At 38.9% G+C, this 17500-nt stretch overlaps 1 protein-coding gene across 1 annotated transcript in view; it reads left to right on the forward strand.

Annotated features, from left to right (window-relative positions):
* Nucleotides 1-989: 989 nt before the first annotated feature.
* Nucleotides 990-17500, forward strand: part of LOC101847786 (leucine-rich repeat-containing protein 49) — a gene marked incomplete at its 5' end in the record, with an annotated part of 27163 nt that continues 10652 nt past the window's right edge. Inside the window, 6 exon segments of the mRNA XM_005090663.3 lie at nt 990-1095; nt 3697-3900; nt 4950-5016; nt 5473-5616; nt 7690-7751; nt 15422-15569. Coding sequence (XP_005090720.3) covers nt 990-1095; nt 3697-3900; nt 4950-5016; nt 5473-5616; nt 7690-7751; nt 15422-15569 — 731 coding nt within the window.

Here is a 17500-nt window from a genome sequence, read left to right on the forward strand (position 1 = left end):
AAGAGAGAGAGATAGAGAGAGAGAGAGAGAGAGAGAGAGAGAGAGAGAGAGAGAGAGAGAGAGAGAGAGAGAGAGAGAGAGAGAGAGAGAGCACTTGTGCTGTGAAGAACTTTACTTCCCTCAATATGATTTTATGGACTTGAAGTTAGTACACTGTAAGCCTTTGTTGGAGTGTCATGTGTCATGGAATTTGCAAATGTCTCTTTTTTTTTCAATGAGTACAGTCATCTTGATGAAGCACTGACACCTTGATTTGCTTTTAAGAACCAGCCCCACTATCATTGGTCCTTTTTGCCTTTGCATGAATCATATTTATCCCAAATTCGTTTGTTACTTTTCCTATCTATATCATTTATTAAGTACTTTCCTGAAAGTGTAAATGAATATACATGCTTTCTTCAATTCTTTTCCCAAATAAGGACATATTTTATTATGGCATTTTAAAACTATAAATATTAAAATACTGCATGATTTTATTTTGATATGGCCCTGCTGAGCAGTTGTGTATTTCATTATATTTTTTCTATAAATATGTACTCATACAATTGGTTTGAGAAATGCATTACTATATTTTATTTCTATATAAAATACTTTTGTAAAATGCACTTTTTACCTCTTGTTTCCACTGTGTAGAAAAAGATAATGTACTTGCGACAGTATGAACTTTAATAAGGTAATATCGTAGAGTTCAAACAGATTTTTATAGGACAATAATTTATTTTCTGTGGCGTTATTAGTTGTTGGCTCAACTGCAGAAGATACTGAGAGTATTTCCAAGCCTTTTTTCCATTATTTTAGATTTACAAATTTAAATTGTAAGCAATAACTTGTCTTGTGCTTGGTGTTAACAGTTTTTTTTAATGAGAACATAATGTCTGTTATTGATACAAACGTTGTGGAAGCGTTGACAATAATATTTTTTTATATTAAAAATATTGCCATAACATCACGCGGCTAGTTGCTAATATACATATTCTGTGCACATACAGGTGACCGTGTAATTTTCGCTGAGAGTCCTTCGGCTCCAGGTGTTCCTGTGGTGTACCGCACTCCGGATGAGAGGTCTTCCAACCCCGACAGACTCAACCTTGACAGGTGATTCCTTGAGTACCTTTCATTGTTTTCTTGGGAGTTGTGTTTGTGGCTGGTATCTGTTCCTATTTTACATGCACTGATTTCTATGTGACTTGGGGGAAGGGGGAGAAACATTGAACCAGCACTTTGGTACTTTCGAGTATAGACTGGTGGGGGTGGGGGGAGACGAAAATATATGTTAACCTCCCTTTGTTATACACCAGTTGTGCCCTTTTCTGAAATGAAGTAGCACTTTCTTAGTCTCTGTGTCTGTTCTACCCTCTCCTCTTCTTTTTTCACCCTGACCCCAGCAGGAGATGCGACCCCTCTGTTAATGATCTAAGATCTAACCCTGATGCTGTAGCTGATAATTATCTTGTTGATGTGCTTCTCTGTTCCTCAACCATGGTACCTTTTTGGATGCAGTGTGTATGGCAGACACCACTGGCAGGTCCTATTCCCTTACTGTCCTGATTTTTTTGGATATGTTACACTTTTTTTGCTTTTTTTCTATCCCTCTTTTATTTTTATGTCTGTGTTTTCCTTTTTGCCCAACTCCAAATGACCCTTCATGTGTTAATGTTCATGTACCACTTTTCTCAAAATGAAACTCTTTCTTACTTTTCGTTGGCTCATAATGACCATTGTGGGTGATTGGAGGGCGCCATTAGTATGTCCTATTTCTTTTCTTTCCCTCTGTTGTTTTCATGTTTCTGTCTTACCTTTTCCTTGCTCCCAATGATTGTTATAGTGTCAGTGTGCCTGTACTTACTTATTTATCCTCTGTTGCCATTAAGCGTCGAGGGAAGATGCAGTTTCCTATGGTAGGCCAGCTCCACAGCTCTTTCAGTTGTGATATTATGTTTTCTCAGGGTTTCCTTGACACCCTCGATCCTCCTTTTGCGTGGCCTTCCTCTTCTTTTATAGCCTGAGTGCATGGTGTTGTAGGCTCTTGAGGCTGGCTGGCCAGATGACATATGTAACAGGTGGCCAAACCATTTTATTCTCTGCCTTTCTATGTAATGCAGGCAGGACTCAGTGCCGATAGCTGCTCTTACTTCTTCTTTTCTCTGCTTGTCTTGTCTTATGATTTTAAAGCTTTTGCGGAGACTTTTCATTTTGCCTGCAGTGATTTTGCTTTCTTGGGTTTTACTAAATGTCCAGGTCTGGCACTGGTAGCATAATTTTGGTATGAACATTGAGGTGATAAGCTGTTTCTTTGTTTCCATGGAGATGTTTGGATGAGATATGGGGGTGCGGGCTGGTAGGTGACAGCAATGGCTTTTTGAGTTCGCATTTCTATTTCTCTGTCTATGGACCTGTTTTCAGAAAAAGTACTGCCAAGATATTTGAACTCCTTCACCTGTTTAAGTTGTTTACTATTGACATGGATGTTCAGGGGACTACGGTTTCGGCTCACTTTCAATATTTCTATTTTTGATATGCTTATTTTCATGTTAAATTTGTCACAGCTGTTGTTCAGTTCAGTAGTGTGATTTTGGAGGCTTTGTTGGTTTGGATGAATAAGACATTGGTCGTGTTGGAATAATACTTCATTTAGACTTTCTGGGCTTTGGTTTGTGTCTTACGTTATTGTGTCCAATATAGTATAAACAGAAGTGAGATAAAACGCATCCCTATCGTACTCCAGATCTCACTTTGAACCAGTCTGTATTGCTTTCCTTCGTTCTTACTTAGCTTCTGCTTTGGTATATAGAGCTCTGACATTATCTAACATTTGTCCTCTCACGCCATACTTTTCGAGTGTTTTCCAGAGTTTTGCATGGTTGACTCTGTCAAAAGCCTTCTCCTGGTCTATAAAGATGATGTTGGACTCTTTGTTGTGTTCGATTGTTTTCTCGCATATCTGTCCTAATGCGAATACAGCATCCGTGCATCCTCTTCCCTTTTGGAATCCAAAACTGAGCTTTTCTCAAATTTCTCTCTACAATAGTGCCTGTCTGTACTCAAACTAAGTGACTATTCTTGTATCAATATTTGTTTTTTCCTCAGACTTACTCCACTTTTAAACTTCCAGGAGGAAGCTGTCAGTATGCCTAATCCTGCTACTGTACTCAAACTCTTTCTTTCACAAACTCTAATTGGCAATAGTTTTATCGGTGTCACTCTCTGTCACTAAATCTTATTCCACATCCCTCTCTTTTTCTAAATCATTTGCCTGTTATCGTGGTGAAATCTGGTGCTTGTCTAATTTATAATAAAATTAAAGAAACCAAGACTTTTCTGCCCTTGGGCAATTTTTATCTGGGTTATTTTTTGGCTCAACACCTTCTGTGTCCACTTAAAAGCACATTTCTTATTGAATTTTACGAAAAAATGTAGATCAAAATCACGAAGTTTCCAAGGACTTTCAAGGTTTGGAAGTCACCAAAGTTTGGTGGCCATTTTCTTGTTAAATGTTTCCTCTGACACCTGGCAACCCCCACCTCCTTTAATCACGAATTTCTCTACTCCTATTCGAGATAGATAGATGTCTTTTCCATTAAAAAAACAAGACAAACGAAAAACTTCAGGATGATATCAATAACTCAAAATGCCCAATTATTGAAGCGTGCCTGATTCCACTATGCCACAACACACATTCCGCTTTGACATCACCAGGAGGAAGCTGTCAGTATGCCCGATCCTGGAGGGAGAGGAACAGCTGCGACTGCTCAACTACCAGCACAACCAGATCGTCCGGATCCAGCATCTGTCTTCCCTCAAGCGCCTCATCTTCCTGGACCTCTACGACAACCACATAGAGGAGATCTCTGGCCTGGCCGCTCTCAAGTCTTTGAGGGTCCTCATGTTAGGGAAGAACAGGTGGGGATTCTTTGTGTTCTTGTTGTCTTATAGATGTGTGGGCACTCCAGCATTTTAATTGCGGAATCTGCAGGATGGGGAATTCTTTTCTTCATGTACGAATTGTGCTATGTACATGTTTCATATACACAGAATATACATGTATAAAGAAAAATTTAGTACCTGAAAATCTGTTTATTATGTGTGTGTTTTGGTATATGTGTGATCTATCTATTTGCCTGTCTGTATGTCTCTATTTGTCCATCTGTCTGTCTGCATATTTGTCTGTTTATATCTGTCTGTCCATCTGTTCATCCATCCATCCATCGATCCATCTATTTATCTCTATATATATATCTTCCTATATATCTACCTATATAATGTATTATATCTTGTATATATGGATAGTGTAATGCTTGAACTGTGTTACTAGAAAAAACAGGTCAACTCCTTTTTTGTTCTAAAACCATTGTCAAGGTCGAATTTTTGGGTCGTCCCAAAATATTTAAAAAATCAGCATGCACTTTATAAATGATAAAAGTTTTGTTGTCTTCTCTCATCATATTAACGTTAACAAGTTGTAAGCCTAGACCTGTTTTAAATATTTTTTTTGTATCAAGGTTGATTTGAAATCTGTAAACCTTAGCATTGAAGCCTAAAAATGAAATGTTTCAAGCTATTTGCATGTATTACATACCCAAAATTTTCAGAAAAAAAGATAGTTAAAAAAAAAGAATTTGAGGACACAGTTGCAGTACAGGCAAGTAGATGTTTATGATAAATGAAGAAAACAAGAAGCAATCAATTATTCAGCATCTAGTCAGTGGGTGTGCCTACTTCTAAAAGAGGGTTTTTTTGTTGTGTTTGTTAACAAATTTTCAAAACTGCAGGCACAGTGTTAGAGAATAGTACCATTAATATGTGTATACTAATGTACGTTTTTGTGAAAGAAAGCTCCCAATATATATATGTGTGTGTGTGCATGAGCGTGTGTGCGTGCGTGCGTGCATGTGTGTGTTACCGTATGAACTTTCATTCTCGCCACCATAATTATTGTTGTTTTTTTTCAGAATAAAAAAGATTGAAAACTTGGACTCTTTACTCAAACTGGATGTCCTTGACCTTCATGGAAATCAGGTTTGTACATTTTAGTACAGTTTCACTTCCAGTTTCATAACTGTAAATATAAAGAGGCATGAGTGAGTTAAACTGAATTTTTAAGAACTTTAAATATGGTTTTGCTTTCAACCGAGAACATTCAATTAAAAATGCTGAGTTAGAAAAAACCAAGGTCAGTTATGCTGTGCCAAGATTATCGTCAGCGTGAGTATGGAGAAAGGAGTACACAGGAATAGTTGCTCTTTGTTTTTAAATTATAATCTCCTACTTAAAGTTGGAATAGATTTTTTTCATAGATCAAGTGTCTAACTGTTTGTTCTTATTGTACTGTTTAATGTGAACAATCTTTGAAACTCATTGATCAAATGTTTGCTGCTGCTGCAGCAATGCAACATAGACTTTACTATGCTCAAAAGAAGATGTTGAATATAGCCTCAGACTTAACACTCCTCTGTGTTATGTTTGAATTCTCAGATATCAAAGATTGAAAACTTGAACCACCTGTCGGAGCTGAGAGTTTTGAACTTGGCAGGTAACGCCATCTCCTATGTGGATGAGCTGAGGGGTATTGACTCTTTGGCAGAGCTGAACCTGAGACGCAACAAAATACGCACAGTGGTAAGTTAAGTTATTTCCGTTAATGCTTTAGACCTGAGCATTTGCTCTTATCCTTTTGTGCTCTGAGCACATTCTTTGGTGTGCTGTGGTGAAAATCTAAGGGGTCCTACTCATATACGTTTCAACCGGGCGGTTTTAACCTGAGTGGCGTTTGATCCACCAGCGCAAAACCGCCATTCGACAGGTCGGTGCTTCATCCACATCACGCATGGTTTAACCGCTGCAAGTGTACTGACAATGATGATTTGCTTACAATTCATGTGCTGCTCACAGGGAAGAATTTTGTTTTCTTTTTAATTATTGAAAAACAAATTCTGCTCGGATCTTGCCTTAAAAATGGGTATATGTGTAGGGGGCCTAAGAGTCTGCCTGAAGGAGCTCAGGAGCTAGGATCCTGTAGAGTTGATATTTTTCATTTCAGACTTTGAGAACTATGAAGGGGAGAAAAATGCTTATAGTGGAATAAAAGTGGTATTTGTAAGAGTTGTTGGCTTCTCTGTCAAGTCCATCTGATTTGATGTATTTCTATTAAGTAACTTCTGGTACAAGAGCTCCACCAAATGTGTTATATTACTGTTCCGAGGGGAAAAAATGCTCTTCACTATTCAGTACTTTGGGTGTTTTGAGCAATATGGGTCATGACGTGGTGGAATCTGGCACTTATTCATTTTTGGGCATGTTGAGGTATTGGTGTCATCTAAAAGTTTGTTCATTTTTCTTGCTTTAGTTAAAAAAAAATACCCAGCTATCTTGAACAGAAATTGAAATATTTGAATGAGGTGGAGGTTGCCTGTTTTTAGAAGTCAAATTAACGAGAAAATGGCCACAAAATTTTGGTGACTTCCAAAGTTTGAGAGTCCTTGGAAACTGCAAATTTACCATTTTTGTGCCTTTAATTAAAGTTTTTCAGTAAATTCACACCCACACACATGGATGTGTTTTTAAATGGAAACAAAAGGTGTTGAGCCAAAAAATAAGAATTCGATAAAAATTTGCAAACGGGCTTGCCCATTTCTTCAATTTCATTATTTTGACAATCGCCTGATTTCACCACGATGCCTCACACATTCTTAGACCTGTCTCTTTTCGTTCCAGTGTAGAATAAATCTTATTGTATGACTGTAATACTTTGATCTCATTTTTAGTTCTGGTGGCTGTTTTGTAACAACAGAATTGTGAATACACTTGCTTGAGTGCCTTGTCAATACTATTTTATTCGCTTACCTATACTACTTTTTGAACTTCATGGGAGTCTGTCTATGTATGGTATATTTGTAATCGGGACGCCAAGTTAGATAGATACAGAACAATTTTGCCTTTGCTTTGATTATTCAGAGCATTTGTCTTTACTTTTTGTAGATTCACCTTTTTTTTTAGAGGTGGGGGTCAAAGTTTCTCCACATCTTCTCTCAGATAGTTTTGTTCTGGTATATTTGTCTACCCATTAATTTATTTTGCCTTGGTCACATACAGTGACAATGGTGTTACAAAGGTCCTATTCTGCACTCACCCATGCACACAACATAAGAGAACATAACTATTACATTATTATTACATGTTTAAACCGCTCCGCATCATAAACATTCTCTCACTCTCGCCCTCTCTCTCTCTCTCACTCTCTCTCTTCTCATACACACACACACACACACACACACACACACACACACACACACACACACACACACACACACACACACACACACACACGCACACACACACGCACATACACATTCTCTCTCTTCCTCTCTCACTCTTACTCTTTCTCCCTGTCTCTCTCTCTCTCTCTCTCTCTCTCTCTCTCTCTCTCTCTCTCTCTCTCTCTCTCTCTCTCTCTCTCTCAATCTCTCTCACTGTGTGTCTTGTTCATTTGGACAATGTCTTACTATCTATCTGTCTATCTATACAATACTGGTTGGATTTTGTTCATAGTATTCTTTCAATTACCAACTCCTAATCAATATTGGTTCTTGTCTTATTGTTTCCAAAATATCCTATTCAGAAGAAAAAAAAATTAATATGAAAGGTACTGTTGTGCAAAGTAAAATTTCTTATGTAAATTGATTGCCTCAACAGACTGAGATAGACAACCTGCCAAACTTACAGAGATTGTTCCTTAGCTTCAATGAAATTTGCAGGTAAGTTAATTTTTTTTACTCTTGAAAGTAAAACGATACTGTTTATGCAACTACCTTCCGAGATTTTACCCTCTTGCTCTTCAAAGCAGTTCTGTTTAATCATGTTTTCTGCTTTTATATTTCTATTGGTTGCCCCTTACTCAGTGGTCTCCTTTTGTTATGCTTTCATATCTTGTCTGTGTCTCCATTTTCAAAAGAAGCAACTGCATGTCCCAAGGAACAGGTGTTGTTGTTGAGAAGGCTTTACTGTATAACGTTTGTCAAAATTCAATGTTTAAATTAGTACGATAATACAAGATTTGTTGATTGTTTTTTGAAGTTGAAGGGCACAATTTTAATCTGATATCCTTTTCCCATCGAAGTTCGTCATACCTTGCATCTGTGGCAAAGTAGCTGAAAGTAATGTGATAAGAGTCTTCAGTTGGAGCAGATACAAGATTAAACTGTCCCTGTTGATGAAAACAGTTTTAGTTTTGTTTCTCCCTCTTTGTCTTCTGGGTTAAAAGAATACGTTCTCATTACTTTGCTTGTTGATGTTGTCCATTTTTTCTTGAATGATTGTGGATTCTCGGGTGTTTATGTTTGATATCTTCATTAAGATAAATATGTTTCTAGTGGAAAGTACTGATCAGGTGTTTTCTCAGCTTTGGCTTTTGTGCTTCAGTGACAGTGTATTTCTTTACTTAATTTTTAACTTTTCCTCCTCTTTTGCCGTTAGATATTGAAGGGAGATGCAGTTTTGTATGGCAGGCCAACTCTGCAGCTCTTTCAGCTGGGATGTCATAAGTTCTTAGGGTTCATTTGGCTTCTTCAATCTATCTTTTGCATGGTCTGCCTCATCCTTTATAGCCCGATCACTTTGTGTTATAGGCTCTCGTGGCTGGCTGGCTTAGTGACATTCGTATCAGGTGGCCAAACCATTTTGTTCTTTGTTTTTCTATGAAATAGAGGCAGGATTTTGTGCCAACAGCTACTCTTACTTTTTTATTTCTCCACCTGTCTCATCTTGTAATGTTTGGGGTTTTACGGAGACATCTCGTATGCAGTGATTTTGTTTTCATGGGTTTTACTTAATGTCCTGGTTTGGCACTGGTAGCATAATGTTGGTATAAATATTGAAGTGATGAACTCTGTCTTTGTGTCCATGGAAATATTTGAATGAGATAGAAGGGGTGCAAGCTTATAGATGATGGTTCTGGCTTTTTTAGTTGGCATTTCTATTTCTCTATTTACGGACCCGTTTTTAGAAAAAAATGCAGCCAAGATAATTAAACTCATTGACCAGTTTTAGTTGTTTATTGTTAACATGAATATTTAGTGGGCTATAATTATGGTTTCGGCTAACTTTCACAACTTCAGTTTTGATATACTTATTCGCATGCCAATTTTCTCACTGCAGCTGTTGTTCAGTTCGGTTTGTGGTTTTTGTCTTTGTTGGTTTGAACGAATAATATATTGGTACACATTGGTTGTCTGCAGACAGAAGCTCATATAGGCATTCTGGGCTTTGGTTTGCATCTTGTGAAAGTGTATTATGGTGTTACGGTATCAAAAGGATCAGTACTGACATTTCTGTGGTTATTGAACTTTGAAGAAGTACACGTTGCTTCATATCAGAAATATTCGGTAGAAAGAAAATATTGATGTGTTTCTGTTGTTGTTTTTTTCTATATATTTTATATCATATAAAACCAGTGAAAAGATACGGAGGGGGGGAGGGGTATTCTGACGATCTGACCCTCTACCCCCACCCCCACCCTCTTCCTTATGAAAATCTAATTTAAAAAATGTATTTTTTAATCTGTAAAATGGTACACATGTTTTTTTTTCACGAACATGAAGTGGACATATTTGAAAAAAGAAACGGAACATATCGATTGAAATGAAGAGACAACCTACAACACACCGGGAGTAATGAAGCATGACGTCCTCATGTCACAAATGTAAATTCTGTACCGACGCCTGGGCCCCCTTTGAACCCCAGTCTTTTGTTTCGCTGGAGCTCGTCTAACGGCTCAATGATCGGACGCCAATCAGTGGCGAGATATCTGGCTGCAGATCGCATTGATTTTTACTGACAGTCTTAATGCCGTGTGCCTTGTGCGGTGCTTGAATTCAGATTTGTATCTGTATGGACTAAGGAAAAAAACATTTTTGTATTAAAAATTGTTTGTATCGAATAACGGAGGCTTGTAGGTTTGGAAGACATATTTGGCTGTTTCATAGGGCAAATGTTTTGTTTTTGATTTTGTTTTATTTATTTATTTTTATTGTTTAAATCTAAATGTCTTTTTAAAAAGGAAAAAAATCAATCACGACGATGAATGTATCTATTAGCAAAGACGAGCAGGACTATCGTGTGTGTGTGTATCGGTGATTTCTGGGGAATGTTTTCGCGTATGGTGTCTGCCACAGACGTTGAATTAAGATTGTGTGTGGGCAACTTGTTAGGAACTTTAGGATATTATCAACTTTGTTTTTATGGAATGAGAAAGACGGTGTGTGTGTATATAGTTTGATCTGTTCTGTAACACCGACTTCTTCAAATTCCCGTGCATTGTATTTGGTCATTTTTGTTTTCTTATTATTAAGCCGAGATTTGTAAATCGATTTGATGGACTACGAGCTGACTGGGGATATAAATTTTAATGTCTGCTCGGCCCCACAGGGGTGATGGCATTCCTGCATCTGTGATGGCCATCGTACACGGCAACCTCTCGGGCACAGGGTTGGCTAGTTTTATCGGTATCGTTTCTGTTTTGCTCACATTTTTCAGGACCGATGTTTCGAACAACAGTTCTGTCTTGTAAAAAAGGGAAAGATCGCTAAGACCCGCTTAGTGGTCAATTCCCACTTTCGAAGTGACATGTCTAATAGGCGTATTCGATAACAGTGCTATTTTTTTTTTTATTCCCTGGTCTCTGACGGTAGCTAAATGGAACAGCAGTTCCCGCGAAGCAAAGGATCATGTTACACAATATTTCATTAAAGAAAGTAAATTCGTTCCATGTGCGGGTGAGACTGTTTTTATATTTATCCAAACAAAACAAGCGCCGTGTGCTCTTTTATTTTGAAAAATGGCGCCATACCTGGCGGGCTTATACTGGAAAACGTTGATACAACATCAGTTTTTAGTTCTTTAGGTTGTTTGAGGGGTTATTTTTGTTTCCCGATGTGGGAAAAGATTGAATTACATTTAGGGCATTGTCACAGTTTTAGTGTAAGTGATGGAACTGATACCATGGAGCTGGTGGGCGTACATTAAAATTTGTAGTCTACCGTTTGAAAAGACTTAGCTGTCTTTTTTGTTTGATTGTTTGGTTTGTTTGTTTGTTTGTTTTGTCCCTATTCATTCCTACCAAATGATGCTTTTATGTTTTAGTAGACACAACAGAATTGCCAAAAGTAGAAGTAACATAATTTACTAAAGAAAAACAGAAGAGAGAAATGGGTTTGTTAGTACTTGTTTTGTTATTGTCGCTGAGGCTGTTTGACATCAACGCCATCATCATCCTTGGGTTTTGGCTGTTTACACCTTTTTAGCTTTCTTTTAAAGTTAGTTGTTGACGACTTCTTCGTTGAGAGGACGCTTCATTGGCCATGCTTGTTCTCATACAATTATACTACTATTTCTGGGTTTCGGTTTTGTTTTTGTTTTTGTAAAGTGTTTTACGGCGCTCGCAACTGCAAAAGGTTATATGAGCGCGCGGGACACACCTAATATTTTCAGTTGGTAGGAAATTTTGAATTTTGCCCGGGTGGTGGCCGAAGCCTACTCTTATCGATTTTAGACCACCAAGGGATCTTTAACGTGCGCAACTTGCACACGGGCCCTCCGAGATTTTTCGCCCTTGTCCGAGAAGGCTAGGTGTAGATCATTCCTACCAGAAGATCAGGGGTGTGGCAGAAAGACAGCAGTAAGGAGGAGCCAAGGAGTAGCAGTAGAAAGGCTGCAGAAAGAGTCAGGAGGGGGCAAAGGAGGTGAGGGGGTGGGGGCAGAAAGTGGAAATGAAAGCAGACAACAGAACATTGCTAGAGAGCAGGAAAGGAGGTGAAAGGAGACAATTTTAGAGAAGAAAATGTTTTGGTCGCTACCCGGATTCGAACCCGGGACCTTTGAATGAGAGGCCAATACTTTAACCTCTAGGCCACGAGAGCCCCCTCTGGGCTTCCGGTATAACAGCGTTTAAATGTTATTGCTGTACTATCTGCATGGCGTATGTCAGTGGGCTCTTGGCTCCGTTAATGACCCTTAGATCGGCTTCATCGCTGCTGTGATAAATAATGGAGAAGGTGCTTAATTGCCCTGAAAAGCATCACGTAAGATGCCGTAAGCACCCAGTAATCTAACCAAGACTACAGTTTAGTGTTGGCTGAAGAATGGATGGGTAACTAGTACGAAATCCTTTGAAGGAGAGAGGACAGACAGACAGACAGACAGACAGAGTGTATATATGTGTGTGTGTGTGTGTGTGTGTGTGTGTGTGTGTGTGTGTCTGTGTGTGTGTGTGTGTGTGTGTGTGTGTGTGTGAGAGAGAGAGAGAGAGAGAGAGAGAGAGAGAGAGAGAGAGAGAGAGAGAGAGAGAGAGAGAGAGAGAGAGGGGATATGTGTTATCTGTTCTGCGTGGGAAAGCTCTCTCCATCTGCTAGAATAGTTTCGTCTGAGTCGATCGAACAGAGGTTCATCATTATTCAAACGTCGCTATTGTGTTCTTAACGATTAAAAGGAAAATAAAACTGTATTCTGTCGTTGTGTCCCCCAAAGTGAGCTTTGTTGATAGAAATTGAGCTGGAACTTTTATAAGTAAAAGAATTGTTGGCATTGCCTTTTTATGCCCAGTTACAGTAAAACCTAGGCTGTTTTTTTCTTGCAGGTAGAGTGCTAGCATATTTCTCTGCTGAATTATAACAAACCATCACTTTTTTGACCGAACGAATTAAGAAATATGGATTAAAGCAGCACTCAGTCGATGATTAGTTCGAAGAAATCAATAGCTCCTCTGGTGGTGCCGGGCTGGCTGATTGACTGGCAAAGTGTGGGTTAGTCGGCAGATCCATACTGGATGGTCTATTGTATCTTAAGTCTTTCAGGATGTGTGCTGGATCAGTGGTGGTATTGGGACGGTGTTTGCTCGAGCGCGTGGAACAAAGAGGGGGGTGGCTTTGTCAAGGTTTGATTGCGTTCACTCGGGTGGAACAGAGATCATCTAATTATTCCTATAATCTGTGCGTGGCTCTGGAGAGCGGATCAAGTGTGAGGAGATTGTTTTTTACTGGTGTGGTAAGATTGCGATGAAAATAGAGGGGGATAGAGGAGACGGGCAGAGGGAGTGGTTGGGGTGGGTGGTGGGAGAGAGAGAGAGAGATAGATAGATAGATAGATAGATAGATAGATAGATAGATAGATAGATAGATAGATAGATAGATAGATAGATAGATAGATAGATAGATAGATAGATAGATAGATAGATAGATAGATAGATAGATAGATAGAGAGAGAAAGAGAGAGAGACAGAGAGAGAGACAAAGAGAGAGAGAGAGAGAGAGAGAGAGAGAGAGAGAGAGAGAGAGAGAGAGAGAGAGAGAGAGGAGGGGGGGAGAAACAGAGAGAGAAGGCGACCAATTTTTCAGTTCTTTGAGACACCAGATTATTGGCGAGGCGCCGTCCCAGAAGCGTTCACTTTGTAGATTCGGTATCTAATTTTCAGCACAGTGTATTTGAACCCAATAATAATATCGTGTTTCTTTGTGGTGTTTCGTAGAAGTGTCCAAGCGTTACACTTAGGTGTTTTATGTACTACGGAAAAATCGTTCGTTTAATTGATAAACGGCTCTATTGTTCAGGGGCATAATGTGCTTTTATAATATTAGAAACACACTTTTTGACAATAGTGATCATGTGCAGGAGTAACAGAAATTGAAGTGTCATTGATTGTTTGAAAACTGGAATACTTTTTAACTTAAGTGGTTTCGAGTAAATTACTCGCCGTCAATGGTTTTTATTACAAACTTAACTTCACAGACTGGTGGCAGGCGCCTCTGTCCACAACAACGGCACATACTGTTAAATTTGGATCAGGCCATTCTTTATGCTAGTTTTCTTTTTGGGGGGGGGGGGGGGGGGGAGGGGTGCTAGCAAAATGTAATGACATGCCCCAGTTGGTAAGAGAGAACGAGAGAAAGAGAGAGGGTGGATATTGATTGAACCTATCATAATCGTTAAAACCGTGTATACAATTCACCGTATAGTAGAATGGCTTACGCTGCAAGACCACGAGATGGAGTACTAGCACACTAGCACGTTATATTGCTGGGCTTTGTGAATACAGTGCCGTGCTGCGGTGTAATAGTTTAGCTCTTCACCGTTGCGCACTTAAAAGTTCGATTCCTGTGTGGAGGAGTCTGTTTTACCAAATATCTTCGTCTACCTCATATATTGCTGCACCCCCACCCATCCTAGGTTGACACTGACACACAGAGTCGAAGCTACTCTCCTGTGTGATGTAAATTGTGTCGACGGTACCGAAAAGTGATACCAAAAACTATGTGCTATTTAATACATTTCTTGCTTAAACATCTCTCGTTTGTGTGCCTTGTTTTATGGCAATGACTCTTGTGTACGCCTTGTTGTTAATTTCCACGAACAGCCCATTTAATCGACTTGGCGAACAAATATCCATTGCTTGATATTGCAATTTGTTCCATATTGTGAACGCCAGCTGAACGGACAGTTTAATATGACAACTCTCTTAATTGATGAATGCTAACACAATGTGTTCAGCCGACTCTGGTGTTCTTGTCAAGGCGAGAGTCTGTGTAGATGGTTCCTAAACAGATGTATTCGTTCATGAATTCGAAGGATTTTCGTTGGATTTTCTGAATTTCTACAAAAGGAAAGAGAATCTACAGACAAAGCTGTAGTGATAAGATTCATAATGTGGCACTATCGACAGTACAGGAGTAAAATAGCGTCCAACCCCAGGGACATGTGAGTTAACAATGTTTGAGGCATTATAATGACCAAATGCTTTTCTCCCCTGTAATATAAGGGAGATGTACAGGTGTGAAGAAATTTTGGAGCAGAAGAATTTCTTTCAGTTTTTAAAGTTACAATGATATATACATTGTAGGTCCAGTCGTTTGATATTTGTGCTATACAGAAAAATGTCATGTAACGTTTGTAACAGCTAAAAACAAAATTATTCAGGCAGGTACCATTAGCTGGTCCGTTTTTTCTAGTACCTACAATGCCACACAGCAATAATTACGTTTCTACTCTTGTTTCGTTACTTGGGCCAGGCGTCGTTCTGACGACAATTGACAATAAAGAAAATAGCAAAATCATTTGTGGGACGTAGGCTGCTCTTTTTAGATAACAATATTTTTGGTAAAAAAGCGTTATTGACAGGGCAAACCTGAAACTGCAACAATTGTGTAGGAAATGTGTTTCACTATGCCATCGTTTTGCGTTTATGTATTACAACAAATAATTGCTAGTGAATCAATCTGCATCGATTACTGTTTGCGTTTGTTTTGGGGTAAAAAAAAAAAATCCAGTTGTGTATTTCGAGATGAAATTGCTGTGTTAGAAAAATTTGAGATAGGCAGCAGTTTTACAAATATTTGAAATGTACTGCTGTATTATTGACTATCGCCCTTTTCTTTTCCAGTTTTGAGGATGTCCAGTGTTTGGCCGACTCCAACAGCCTGTCGGAGATCTCCCTGGATGGCAACCCGATCTGCCAGGACCCCAGCTACAAGCAGACGGTGCTCCGACACATGCAGCAGCTCAAGCAGCTGGACATGAAGCGAGTCAGCGTAAGTCTTTGTGTATGAATGTTGTTGTTGTTGGTGTCGTTGTTATTGTCGTTGCTTTTGTTGTCGTCGTCGTGGTTGTCGTTATTGTTGTTGTTGCCATTGTTATTGTTGTTGTTTTTTGTTGTCATTGTTGTCTCGATACTTTAAAAGAGTGCAGTGGTGGTACACTTGTGCGACGTCTCTCAATTTTTGCATGATCTGACTTGGTGGGAAAAAAATAACGGTAAAGATAACAAGATTTGAAGACCTTTTATTTTCAGTTTTATAATTATGGTGATGATATTGACACCCTTAAAGCGTTTCTTGCCTATGAATCTTTTGTGCTGTTACAAAAGGAATTTAAGATAGTTTTGATATTGCTCTTTGGCTCGTGCTGCTGTTCTTTAGTTTTGGTCCAAATTTTCGAGGGATCGTCTCATGTAGGGGTGACAGATTACTCAAGCTGATAACAGTTTAACAAATGCTAACTCGACCTCATTAGTTAAGTTAATATGCATTCAGCTTTTAAAGAATAGACATTGGGCTCGCTTCTGTCATGCTTTTTGGACTGCTGGGACGGCCAAACGTTGCTGTGCTTTAAGGATCGGAAAGTGAACATGTTTTTAATAAGGGGGAGGGGGATTGGAATATTCTCAAAAGGGTCACGGTGCATCCATTTTTCACCGGAAAAGACCAGATCAACCCAAGGCAGATCCTCTGCTCTTTAACTTAACGGCTTTCTGCTTCATATCTGCTTCTTTATCAAAGACCTGTTACTTTTCATTTAGCTTAATATTAAGTTAACATAATCTTTTCAGGACACATCAAATACCCCAGCGAGATTTTTCTTATAGGACAGCGTTATTTAAATAAGCAGGAGGTGAAACTATGGTTTTTGGCCTGCCGTCTTCTTGTGTCCTCTTCTATGGAATGTTTTTGAATCTTGCACGTTTCAGCGTTGTATTTTTCTTCTTTTAACAAACATTTAGGAATTCAGATGGACTTGATACATAACTATAGAACTCAGCCTAGAGGGCGAAGGGTCATGCAAATTTCCCATAGCAATCCAAGTCTAAAGGGGCCCATACATGTTTTTTTTTTTAAGCGTCAAAATTTTGCATTGAAATTTTAATGCGAAATTTAGGTACAAAATTTTGATGCACAATTGCCCACACACGTTTTAGTGCTTTTCCCATCAAAATTTCAAAACCCAGTATTGTCGAAATCTTCGACATGGATGCATCAGGCATGGCGATCTCGTCTCCTCGGCGGTCACATGCGACATATATAAGTTTGATAAAAATGTTTACAGGAACCCACACACGCATCTGAAATATGACGACTCGTCACAAAATATCACCCGGTGATCCGGCAAACTTTTGATTCAAATCTTTTTTTTTTTTTTTTGGTACACACTGTCGATTGATGTAAAATATTGACGCTTTTTTTGAATGTGTATGGGCCTCTTAAGAATGCTCCATGGGAAATTCGATCCAGATTCAATATCACCAAAAAAGTGCAGATATGTGCAGATTCTGCAATGGTGTACCCTCCTAGCGTCCTGCACTGCAAGTTCAGTTGGCTTCTTGTTAGACTATGATGCGGAACGCCTTGGTTCGAGTCGCTTACTTGTACTTGGGTTTTTTGGAAAGTCTTCCGAGACATTTCACCCACGTGACTGGATCCTATCGGAGATAGAAGTGAAATCCTGAGGTCTTTCCTCTTAAGCAACCTAACAGTGTTTAAATGGGTGTAAACCCTTAACATACCACACATGGTATCTCGCTTTTTCTGTTGTTGGGAGCAGTTGATACTTGCATGATGTGATTCCTTTTAACATTCTTGCCCATCAACCAGCCTCTGTTATTTTATGCTTAGATTCTTTTTCGTAGCTCTTAGATAGCTCTAAAATATACCCCATGAGATAAAATACACATCACATTTTTTAACTT

The sequence above is a fragment of the Aplysia californica genome, unplaced genomic scaffold, assembly GCF_000002075.1.
Source record: "Aplysia californica isolate F4 #8 unplaced genomic scaffold, AplCal3.0 scaffold00020, whole genome shotgun sequence".
Taxonomy (NCBI): Eukaryota; Metazoa; Mollusca; class Gastropoda; order Aplysiida; family Aplysiidae; genus Aplysia; species Aplysia californica.